At 59.0% G+C, this 11,672-nt stretch overlaps 1 protein-coding gene across 1 annotated transcript; it reads right to left on the reverse strand.

Annotated features, from left to right (window-relative positions):
• Positions 1-1,218: 1,218 nt before the first annotated feature.
• On the reverse strand, positions 1,219-9,065 carry NR4A1 (nuclear receptor subfamily 4 group A member 1). Its single transcript, XM_021704824.1, has 7 exons — positions 8,961-9,065; positions 5,287-6,164; positions 4,361-4,490; positions 3,918-4,069; positions 3,371-3,573; positions 3,086-3,264; positions 1,219-2,052 (listed from the first exon to the last, which is right to left on the reverse strand). Exons 2-7 carry the CDS (start codon positions 6,160-6,162, stop codon positions 1,796-1,798), a joined length of 1,797 nt encoding a protein of 598 aa, XP_021560499.1. The 5' UTR covers positions 6,163-6,164; positions 8,961-9,065; the 3' UTR covers positions 1,219-1,795.
• Positions 9,066-11,672: the final 2,607 nt, after the last annotated feature.

An 11,672-nucleotide genomic window follows, 5' to 3' on the forward strand; every position in this document is an offset into this window, starting at 1 on the left:
CAGGGACACATGCTGGAGGTGGTGGTCATCATGTGCAGGGCCCAGGGTTCTCCACCCCAACCACATGTGGACCCTGCAGAAGGCCTGGGGCTGAACTGTCTTCCTAGGACCTGAGCAAGGGCATGTGGTTGATAGCTCCTCAGAGAATCTGCAGGCTGTGGCTGGAGCACAGGGAAAGGCCCTTGATTCTGTCCTTGGGAGCAAAGCCCTATTTTGTATGACTTCCACCCAGTCAGGGGCCACCAAGTTGGAGCCTCAGAGTCCTGGGCCAAGGGTTGTGAGGAACAGGTGGGAGGGGCGGTGCTTTCAGGTCTCCTACCAGGTCCTTGAGAAGGATTCAATGCAGCTACACAGACACTGAGCTCAGTGAAGGGGGCTGGACCCTGCATGGCTGGCAGCTACCTGGGGCCTCAGGTTGGGGTTGATCTAGATTCCTGTTTCTCAAAAAATTGGCACTGAGACCACAGGCATCACAAGCACTCTGAGTGCTTGGTGAAAGCGCAGATTCCTAGGCCCTCCCCCTCAGCAAATCGAAGTTTCTGACATAGATCCTAGGAATCTGCATTTTAAGGCAGTTAAGCAACTGATGAGCTTGGGAGTTGGAGGACCTACATAGGGTCACCTGACTACAGATAGGAACCCCGAACGATCTTCTTCCCAAGAGAACAAGGGCCACCAGCAACCCGGATCTTATTGCTGGGGTGCTAGGCAGGTAGGGAGGAATGTGGAAAATGCAGGTGGAAAGAAAACTTGTACTAACAGCTAACACCATCCTGGGCTGCCCTGCACCCAGCCCCAGGCTCAGCGCCCCCCACTGACATTCCCGGACTCCCAGTGGCAACACGAGGCAGGCTCTGCCCCTTACCCTGTCTTACAGATGTGGAAAGCCCAATCAGAGACCATGGCCCCAAGGAGGAACCGTGACAGCCGAGTGGCGCTCTCGTCCTTCAGCCCGCAGGCCTCTACCACAGGCCCCATCCACCAGGTGTGGGCTTATCAGAGGCTTTCCACACACTGGAAACAAGTCTGAGTGCTTTGTGTAACAACCCCAAAAGGCAGGTGTCAGGATTATCTACCTCTTAGAGAAGAGTAAACTGAGGCCTGTGAGCTCAGGTTGGTAACATCCATGATTCATCCAGAGCTGCTTCTGTCTCTTCAGTAATCATGGGGAGGGGGGCGGGGAGGTGCGTGTGGTGTCAGAGACAGACAGGCTCCCGGTTTCAGCTACAGGCCTATTTTTTATTCAATATATTAAATATATTAATCAGAAAAGTCACATACTATAAATCCAGGAAAATACACAAATATAAATGTCAGAATCTGTCATTTGTCTCCTTCCTAGAGTAAGGTTATGTACATGTGGAAAGAGGGCGGGGAAGAGAGAGCAGGTGCAAGGAGGCGGGAAAGGCTTGCCTGGGCTGGTGGGGGCCGCCCCTCCCTCCCAACCCCCACTCCCATCCCGGCCTCTTCCTTCCTGTATTTACAGCAGCATCTGGCTTATTTACAGCACAGCGGTGTGTGTTAAAAACGGTTTATCTTACAAAAACATGAAGGCCAGGGCCGGGTTGGGGGGGTAAGACAAATAGTAGGGGTCACTCCCGTGAATGCATCCCCTCCCCCGGGGCGGGTGATGCTCCCTGCCAACCACCCAGCCCAAGCGGGGCGGCCGGCGGGTCTGCAGCTCAAGCCCAGGCCAGGGAGGGGGTGCTCCGAGGGTCCGTGGGCCACGGGCTAAAGGCACGTGGGGTGGCGAATGAGCGTGCGCACACAGCGTACGCGTGTTCCCGGGCTGGGGTCAGAAGGGCAGCGTGTCCATGAAGATCTTGTCAACGATGGGTGGAGGGGGCACCAAGTCCTCCAGCTTGAGGTAGAAGATGCGTTGCAGGCCCTGGGTGCACAGGGTCCGCAGCTCGGGCAGCTTGCCCAGCAGGCGGGACAGGCGGCTGGCTGGCTGGGGCTCGCCCGCCACGGCCGAGACGTGCTCCTTCAGGCAGCTGGCGATGCGATTTTGCAGTTCCTCCACCCGCCGAGGCTCCTGCAGCCCGTGCCGGTCTGGGGGGCGGGGGGGGAGAGGTGGGGTCAGCCACCTGTCTAAGGACCAGGGGGCCCCCCCAGACCGCACCTCACACCACTTGCTCCCTGCCCGAGAACTGCCCCCCGACTGGCCATCCCTCCCCCTCCCCCGGCACTCTGCAGAAGTCCACACAGGAGCCCAGTTTCGAGCCCCCACTCGAAGTCCAGTGGCCATGGCAGTCATCCTCATTATCCTCATCTTCCAAGTGAGAAACTGAGGCCCAGAGAGGTTAAATGAGTTGCCCGAGGTCACAAAAAAGAACTCACTCCCTAACCAGATTTTCTGCCTAGGCCCCAGGTTTTCTCCCAGCCAGTTCCGAGAAAATCCAGGAGCAGAGCAGTGTGTTTTAGAGATTCCAAAACCCACCGCTCCCTCAGCCCAAAGTGCCTCGGATTTTGTCCTATATGGCTAAGTCCCCTGTGAAATTCCAGTGAAAAGGGGAATGGGGGCAGATTCTGGTGCATTAAAAAATTAAAAAAAAAAAAAGAGAGAGAGAGATCTGAAAACCTCTGCATTTAATACCAAAAAATCCACCCTGAATAATTAATTATACCTCCATAAAGTACACAACAGGTCCAGTTAACCTGCCGTCAGAGGTCAGGGCAGCAGATACCCTTGGGGATGCTGAGGACTGTAAGGGCACAGGAGGCAGGGCCCTGTGTCCTGATCTAGGTGCTGGCTACATGAGAGTGCTGAGTTTGTGAAAATTTATCATTCGTGCACTTTCCTGCATGCGACATAATTCAGGAAGATTCTTCAAAACAAACCAAAACCCCGGGCCACACGCAACACCCACACGGTGTGCATCTTGGATAGTATGGGATAATTCAGACTGCCTGGGGCTTTGCAGTCAGATGCAGCGGGGCCTGAACCCCGGCTCTGCTGCCTACCAGCTGTTGTCACTCTGAGCATATGCTTGCCCCTCTCTGCCTCGGGTGCCCTCACTTACACAATGTGGGGGGCCCAGGGCCAGGCCCTCAAGCCCTCCCCAGCTCCCCAAGGGCTACTCACCTGTGATGAGAACGAGCGCAGAGAGGCAGGCGAAGGCAGGGACATCGACCACCAAGCCGTGCAGGGACCGAGAGAAGGCCAGAATGCTGTCGATCCAGTCGCCAAAGCCGTGGGCACACTGCAGCCGATGCAGCACCAGGCCGGAGCAGAAGATGAGCTTCCCCTCGGCCGGCTTTGACCTGGTTGGTGTGGAGGGATGCAGAGGTCGGTCACGGCAGGGGTGGGGGGGGGGGATTCTTGAGGACAGGGCACAGGGGAGGAGCCGAGCGGAAAGCGGCAACTCACTGGTAGGCCAGGCGGAGGATGAAGAGCTCCAGGAAGGCCGACTCCAGCAGCAGGTCCTGGTCGCCTGGGGACAGCTCAGCAAAGCCAGGGATCTTCTCAGCCCACTTGCGGATCACCTCCAGGGAACCCGAAAGCAGGTCGTAGAACTGCTGCACGTCCCCGGCATCTTCCTTCCCAAAGTGGGGCAGCACCAGCTCCTGGAACTGAGGGTGGGCCGGGGAGCAGGGGGGTCAGAACCCCGCGAAGGGCCCCACACCGGGCTGCCATAGGAGGCCATGTCATGCACTCGGAGGATCGCCAGATCCCCGGGGGGGAGAGAGGGCCTGAGATTCTGCCCATGCACTTGCTTGCCAATTCTCAAATATTAAGCCAGGACCGAGGCTGCTGGGAGGAGCACATTTTTCCAACTGGCCGCCCACCTGAGGGGGTACATTTTTCCAGCTGGCCGGCCCCAAAGGGGGCTCCTCTTTTTCCAATGTGTTGCACTAGGGAGGGGCCTTGTCCAAGGTGCACAAAGGCACTGAGTATGGGGTGGGTGGGGCCTCACCTTGGAGTAGTCCAGTTTGGCTGTGCTGGGCCCAGAGTCCAGGTGTGCCCTGACCAGGGAAGTGAGGAGATTGGCAGGAGAGGCATCCGGGGGCTGCTTGGGCTTTGAAGGGAGCCGACCCCGCCGCCCCTTCAGGCTGTCTGTCCGGACAACTGCAGAAAAATGGGCAGGGGGCTAAGGAAGGGAGGAAGGGGTCCAGGGAAGGGACTCTCAGCCCACACTGTGTGCATCAATGCTGGGAAGTACCTCGGAGTCTAAGGACCTAGAGCCCCTGAGACCCTACAGAGAGCACCCCCCCCCCCACCGATGAGCCAGGCAGGTGGACCGGAGGGGGAGTGGACATAAGGTCCGCTCATGCCAGCCACTGCGGCCCAGCAGGACCGAGGTCTGCCGCCCCCCACTCAGGCCCGCCTCTGTCCGGCCCGCCCATTGCAGCCACCCACCTTCCTTCACCATGCCGACGGCCAGGCACTTCTGGAAGCGGCAGAACTGGCAGCGATTTCGCCGTCTCTTGTCCACAGGGCAGTCCTTGTTAGCCAGGCAGATGTACTTGGCGTTTTTCTGCACTGTACGCTGGATGGGGGGGCCACACGGAACAGGCTGTCAGAGTCGGGGGGGGGGGGGGGGGGCCAGGGGAGGGGACCGTCCAGATCCTGCTGCCATCACAGACAAAAGCACTCTCTGTTCACAGCTATTTTTCTAACATTTGGGTGGCAGGGGAGGGAGAGATGGCGGGGGGTGGGGGGTGGAGAAGAAAATCTTGGGGACATTGGGGGAAGTTTCTGCCTAAAGAGGGAGAACCCCCCAGGACACAAGATTAGGGGCCAGGGGTTCGGGGCTCCCTGGCAGCGCAGATACCTGCACCTCTCAATGTGTCTTCCCTGGGACAGACGAGAGAGGGCAGAGGAGGGGTGGGGGGTGGGGACGGGAAGCTGAGCAGGCACCCAGAGCTGGGACAAACATACAGCCTGTTCCCTAGCCCGCCCCCAGCCCTCAAGCACCAAGCCCTCTTCCCAGATCCTTTTATCTCACGCCAGGAACATGAGTGCCTGGGGCCCCCTTCCCACCAGGACCTTGAGTTGGGGAGGACGGGCAGAGGAAAACCAGAGGCTGGCCATTAGCATGTGCCCTCCCGGGGGCACCCCTGTAGCCCGCACCCTCGCCTGTATCTCACCACCCCTCTGCGGGCAGCCCTCTGCCATCTGTGAGTCCCCAGGAGGGTGGCCCCCCCTGCAGATGCAACCCCTCCCTGAAGGGCAGGACTAGTTGGGAAGAGAACCCCAAGGGGGCCACCACGGAGACGCTGCTGGGAAAAGAGACCAGTCCTGCCCACTTCCCATAAAAAGCCGCACTCAGGGCAGCCCAGTACCTTGAAGAAGCCCTTACAGCCCTCGCAGGTGCGGACCCCGTAATGCTGGCACGAAGCGTTGTCCCCACACACAGCACAGCGGCCCTCGCTTCCACCCGGAGCCCCACTGCGGGCCTTGGCCGATGGCACGGGCGCATCCAGCATCCCTGGGCCATCAAGTTGTGGAGAAGTGGGCGCCAGGCCTGGGAAAGCCGTTGATACGGAATAACTTTCTCTCTCCCCCAGCTGGCAGGCGGCCTGTGAAGGGAACAGCTTCAGGGGGCTTGGGGCTAGGCTGGGGCTGGGGCCAGTAGGGGGGCTGAAGGAAAAGAAGGCCGGAGGATGGGCATGCCCGGAAGCCTTGGGCAGTTGCTCTGTCCATGCCCGCAGGCCTTCGTACGTCTGGCTGGGTGAGAAGGGGCCGAAGGAGCCATCCCAGGGAGAGAGCTGGGGTGGCTGGAAGCTGGGCGTGGATGGGGACGGCGCTGAGCAGGGGCTGCCATAGTAGTCGGAGCCACTGGAGGAGAGGGTCTCATCCAGGGGGGCGCTCAGGGGGCCAGGGTAGCAGCCGTACACCTGGAAGTCCTCAAACTTGAAGGAAGCAGAGGCAGGGGAGGTGGCCGAGGAGGAGGATGTGGAGGAGGCCGAAGAGGAGGCCGAGGAGCATGGCTGCGCTGTTCCTGGCAGCTGGTAGAGGAAGGTGTCAAACTCCCCTGTGTAGCCATCCATGAAGGTGCTGAAGCTGGGCAGGGCAGTGGGGGCTGTGGGGGCTGCCTCGGGGCTAGCCAGGTCCATGGTGGGCTTGCTGAGCTCAGGGGTCAGGGGGTCGCTTGCCAGGTGGTCTCGGGGTCCTGGGCTCGGTGCTGGTGTCCCATATTGGGCTTGGATACAGGGCATCTCTGAAGAGAGAGGAGACCAAGATTGGGGGAGTAAGAGTCAGTGAGAGAAGCCTGCAGCCTTGACCTCTAAGTCTAGGTCCCTGAGTAGCCAGGCGGCAGGAATCCCAGCCAGACACAGGACACTGAGGCGTTAGCACCATGGCCCACTACAGAGCCCAGAAACCCCGGTCCCCAGCCGAGTACCATCTCAATCCCCATGTCACAAAGCCCCTGGGCAGTGGCCCAGCCAGAGTGGGCTCAGTTGGAAGGCCAGCCACACCCCAGTCAGCCTGGGAACCCTAGGGAAGGCATCCAGCCAGCATTTCTCTGCTGAAACAGGGGGAAGCTGTGTTCCTCCAGCCCCTTGCCCTCCCGCACCGAGTAAGGCGTGGGTGGGGGCTGGGAGAAGGGTGGGTGGGAGAGGCAGCCAGGCAAAGCCTTACTTAGCCCACTCTCTGGGTGCAGATATGCTTTTTCTCCAACCTGGCCCTTCTGGGAATATTCCCAGGCGTGGCCCAGCCCTTGCAAAACCCCCTCTCCTCCTCCCCCCACAGTGCCTGGGATGGACATCCTGAAAATGGAAGAGAAGCCGAGAGTGAAGGCCCAGCTGCCCAAGCAAGAGGCCTAAGCGGCCAGGAGCCTGTCCCTCATCCCTGCCCCCACCCTACACACTGAACAAAGGCTGCAGCTCCCACGCACACCCCAGTCCTGCCATCTGGGGATGGGCACCCACTCGGCGCTGCCTGGGATGCTCCCAAAAGCAAAAAGGAAGGGAGCCGGGGCCTCCTCAGCAGTCCCCAGCTCCCGAGAGGATCAAGTAACTGGTCTCCAGACCTTTAAAGGCCGTATGCTGGAGGGAGGCCGAATAGGGGCCAGAAGGAGGAGAGAACGGCCCCCCTGGACTTCCAGGAGAATGGACAGTCCCTAAGAAGAATTTCTCTGCTACCCCCAAAGCACTGCCCCTTATTATTTGTATAAGAGAACTCTCTGAGTCCAGCAGACTTAAGGAGCCTGTTGGTGGGCAGATGGAAGACATCCTGTCCTTGCCTGGGTCCCTCCACTGAGGAGTATCTGTGCCCTGAAGAATCCAGGAGCTCGGGCAAGGAGGGCTGGTTATACCCTCAATCATGACAAGCCTGAAGGAGCAGAGACAGCACCATTTGGGGGGGATCCTTAAGTCTGCAGACTGGTCAAAAACTAACATAGAGGAGGCTCTGGGCCAGTTCCCCATCCCACATCCATGCCTGGGGTCAGCACAGCTCTGGCCCTCCCAGTCAGGGAGGGAGGCTGGATAAGGAAGCAAGCTGGAACAGAGAGCGCCATAATCCAGGGAGCCTAGAGAGGGGGCAAAGGCTGGTACCACCTCCTGGCCAAGAGCCCAGGGAGTCCTCTGGTTCTAGCCTTCCTCCCACCTCCATGGACACTGGACAGGGCATCTCCACCCCTGGCCTGACACTCCCACAACCAAGCCAGGCCACGGAGCCCCTCGAAGCGCTGGCACCACCCACCCGGGGTAGAGCGCACCTGCAAGAGGTTAAGAGTCACCACGTCTCCCTGCACGAAGACAGCCTAGGCAGGGATGGGTTTGGGGTGGAGGAGAGGTGGCAGCCACCTGGAATAAGGCTGGGTGTTCCAGCTTTATTCAAATCCTGTTTCTCCACTTGGACGTCCCACATCCGGATCAACCCCCACCAGCCTATCCGCCCCCCCCCCCTCCGCGCAGGTACACCAGATACGGACCTACATCTAACGTCAAGGGGGGTGGGGGAGAAGCAGTCCCACAGGGAGGAGGAAGAGGCGGGGTTGAAGGAGGGAGCAGGGAGAATCCGGCTTCAGGCAGGTCCTGGCAACAAGGTGGTTTGCACCTGTTATGCTGAACAAGCTTCAGGCTGCACCCCACCTGTATGAGCCAACAGGGACTGGGGGGAGGGGGGCACAGATGTGATCAGCACGTGGGGCTGGGACAGTGTGAGGGAGTATCCTTCAGGTAGTACACCAGAGACTCCAACATTAGCAACTCCCACCCAGGATCTCCAAGGACCAAGATTTCTACATCTCATTTCTCTCTCTCTCTTTCTCTCTCTCTCTCACACACATACACAGGATCCAAGCTACAGCTAAAACAATCTTCCCTGTGCTTCCAGAGACCCCGCCCCTAAGAAGACTCGTTTAGTGAAACACAAGCAGTACCGCTCCACAGTTCAGCCACCAATGCTGGCCCTTTCCTTCAGCAATCCAGAAGTCTCCTGATACAGTTCAGGCAGCAACTTCGGGGATCCCTGCAACCTAAGCCACAGCCTCTAAAGTGTTAAGAAAACAACTAAGGGAATGGGGGAGGAGGCGGACATGCCGGGAGGAAGAAGACCCTTTTGGAAATCCAATCCTGACAGGAGTCCGATGGATCCTAGCAGTTAAAGTTCTGTGTTATCTTTTTCCCCGCTGTACTGAGACCCCATCAGCACCTCAGTCCGGGGCGCCCTGTGCCAATCGGGTACCCTTGGAAAGTCAACTACAGCCAGCCTCCTACTGAACAAGTCCCCACTCCTGGTGCCAACTCTAACCCCCTGCGGCTTCCACCTTGCACAGACACCCCCCACCCCACCCCCGCGCCCAGTAGATTCAAGTCCGATCGGGCTCCTCATCCCGCTCCAACAGCTCTCCTCTGACGCCAGAGCTGCACCCTACACCCGCTCTCCTGCACGCTGACCCTACAACATCCTTTCTGCCCGCGCGTACGCCCATCTCCTTCATGCAACACTCCTAGAAACCAGAGAGCGCTGCTGAAATGCACGCCCCCCCCCCCGGGGGGGCACCTACCTGGCCGGCTCCTGCTCCCCCTGCCCGGGACCAGCACCCCGAGTCGCAGTCTGGTCCCGCGTGCGCTCCCCCGGTCCTGCACACACTCCCCCAAGTTCCGCAGCCTCTGCTACTGGGGCTCCCTAGCCCAGCCCGACCCTCCTCTTAAGCGCTCCGTGACGCACGGGGAGGGGCGGGGGCGCCACTGACGCACGCGGCCCGGCGAGCTTTGGCCATACAAGGGCGCGGGGGGCGGCGCGGTTCCGGCGGGAGGCGGCCAGGGGGAGGCGCGGGACGGGGAGCCCGAGGGGGCGGGGCGAGAGGGGGCCTGGAATGTCTGCGCGCGTGACGCACGCGGGGTTCCATTGACGCAGGGAGCGCGGATTGTTTGATCTATAAATAGTTCCCTCGCGCCCGCCGCGCCGGCTAAAAATAGCAGCTCCCGGACTCCCGAGGCCCCCCCCCCCCGCCGGACCCAGGACCCGGCCCGGGGCCCCCCGGGTCCGAAACAACCGGCCTGGAGGGCCAGAGTCCGAGAAGGGGGCGCTCCAGAGCCGCGGCCGCGGGGCTTCCCCGGACTCGGATCTCTGCAGCCTCCGGCTGCTCTGGGGAGCCACGACCGCGCCCGCTCCCTCCAGCTCCCTCCGCGCCCGGCTCCGCCTTTGCACTCTCCCAGCCCTTCCTGGAGCCCTGGGGGGTCGCCCTCTGCCGCTGCTGGGCTGCCGCTCGGGCCGGGGCGGGCAACTCTGGGACACACCCCGGACAGCCTGCACCCCCACCTCAGCCCAAGTCGCAGCCACTGCACTTGACCCGTCTTCCCCAGCAGGGTCACTGGCTGAGAGACTGGCCCAGGAACGTCAGAGCCCCCCACCACCACCCCCGTCGTTTCCGCCCCCTACTCTCCCAATGCAAAGTACCTTCCCAAGGCAGGGGTTTGCCAGGCCCAAGATGGGCCAATGGGCTCCGCTCCACACGCTGAACTTGATTTCTTCCCAGTCCCTTACAGGGTGGGTGCACTATAGTTGGGAAATTACCGAATTTCAGAACCGGGTGGAGCCTGAGAAATATTGTCAAATTTGTGCCGACTCTTCCCCATTTTATAAATAAACAAGCTCAGAGAAATAATGGCACTTGCTCAAGGTCACACAGCGAGGTGGTGGCCCACTGGGGTGGAAGCCGGGACCTCTGACTGCATCTGTAGGGGATTTTCTCACGCCCTCCCCTGTCCATCACTCCTACCTCACTTCCAGCACCTGTGGAGAGAGCAGCTCTGACCTGTGCCATGGAGCAAGAAGGGGCGGCCAGGGCTGTATCAGGGCACAGACCACGCTGCAGCCCACCTAGAACCTTCCCTGATCTGGCTGTCACCCCCCCCCCACCCCCATTCTACCCCAAACCTGGGGAGCCCACACTTGTTAGGTAAGAGAGAGGGGAAGTGATGCTAATGTTTACAAGGAGAAGAGACCGTCCCACCCAGCCCCCTTCTCCCCAGTAAGTCAACTTGAAGAGTTTCTGCTTCCACTGCACCTGCGGTGGTGGCCCCACTCTCACCTAATCTGGTCACCCGACAGCACTTCCCCCTACCCTTGAGGCACTTCCTGTTCCTCACTTCCACTCTCACCTCCCATCTCAGGTCTCCCACACCCTTGTCTCCAGCCCTCACTTCTGCCCACTCAAAGGTCCTGCCAGCATCTCAAACTTCATCCGTTGCAGAGAGCTTGTCATCGCTGTACTCCCTGCCCCATCTCTGCCCCTGATGCCCCACAAGCGACTTCTCTTTTTTTTTTTTTCTTGAAATTCTATTTTGGAACATCTCTTGGATCCCCGTTCCTACTGCCAACCACAGCCCACGCCTTACTGGAGCATGAAGACAGCAGACCAGCTGAGTGAGGCCAGTGACCTCCACTTCTCCTTGCCCACACCCAATAAGGAAACTGCCCCTCAACCAGCTTGTCTCCTCTTTCCAAATCCCCCTGCTGCCACCGGTGGAGTAGTCTTCATGCAACCCCAATCTCATTCGGTGATCTGGCCAGAACCTGCCATAGCACCCCCACTTCAGCATACAATCTCAACGTGGACCAGTCTTTGGAGAGTTCTGGTTTTTCCCAAACCATCTTCCAAACACCCTTCAAGGCCACCTGGCTGAAGGTGAAGCGTGGGCAGAATAATACAATGGGACCTGTCCAAGATCCCCACTCCACTTCACACCGAAGTTTTGTTTTGCTTTGTGTTGGGCTTTTGCATAGATTCTGCTTGGAAAAGAGAAGAAAGAAAGGAAAGAAAAGAAAGAAAGAAAGAGACGAAGAAAGCAAGCAAGCAAGCAAGCAAGAAAGAAAGAAGAAAAAAAACACCAAAAAGGCTTTAAAACTGCTAACAGGGAGCACTTGGGTGGCTCAGTCGGTTAAGCGTCTGACTCTTGATTTCAGCTCAGGTCGTGATCTCAGGGTCATGAGATGGAGCCCCGTGGTAGGCTCCAAATTCGGTGGGGATCTGCTTCTCTTTCTCCCCCTCTCCTCTGCCCCTCCCCCTGCTCGTGCTTCCTCTCTCTCTCTAAAATAAATAAATAAATCTTTTTAAAAAGTAGGTATTTAAAGAAAAAATAATAAAAAAATAAAACTGCTAATATCATTCACATCCATTTTGCAGATTAGGACCCAAGGGTTCCCAGAGGAGCTGCACCTTGCTCAGAAGTACACGGCAAATTTGGGCTGGTGAAGCTGGCCCCGCCACATC

The sequence above is a fragment of the Neomonachus schauinslandi genome, chromosome 5 (genome assembly GCF_002201575.2).
Source record: "Neomonachus schauinslandi chromosome 5, ASM220157v2, whole genome shotgun sequence".
Lineage (NCBI taxonomy): Eukaryota > Metazoa > Chordata > Mammalia > Carnivora > Phocidae > Neomonachus > Neomonachus schauinslandi.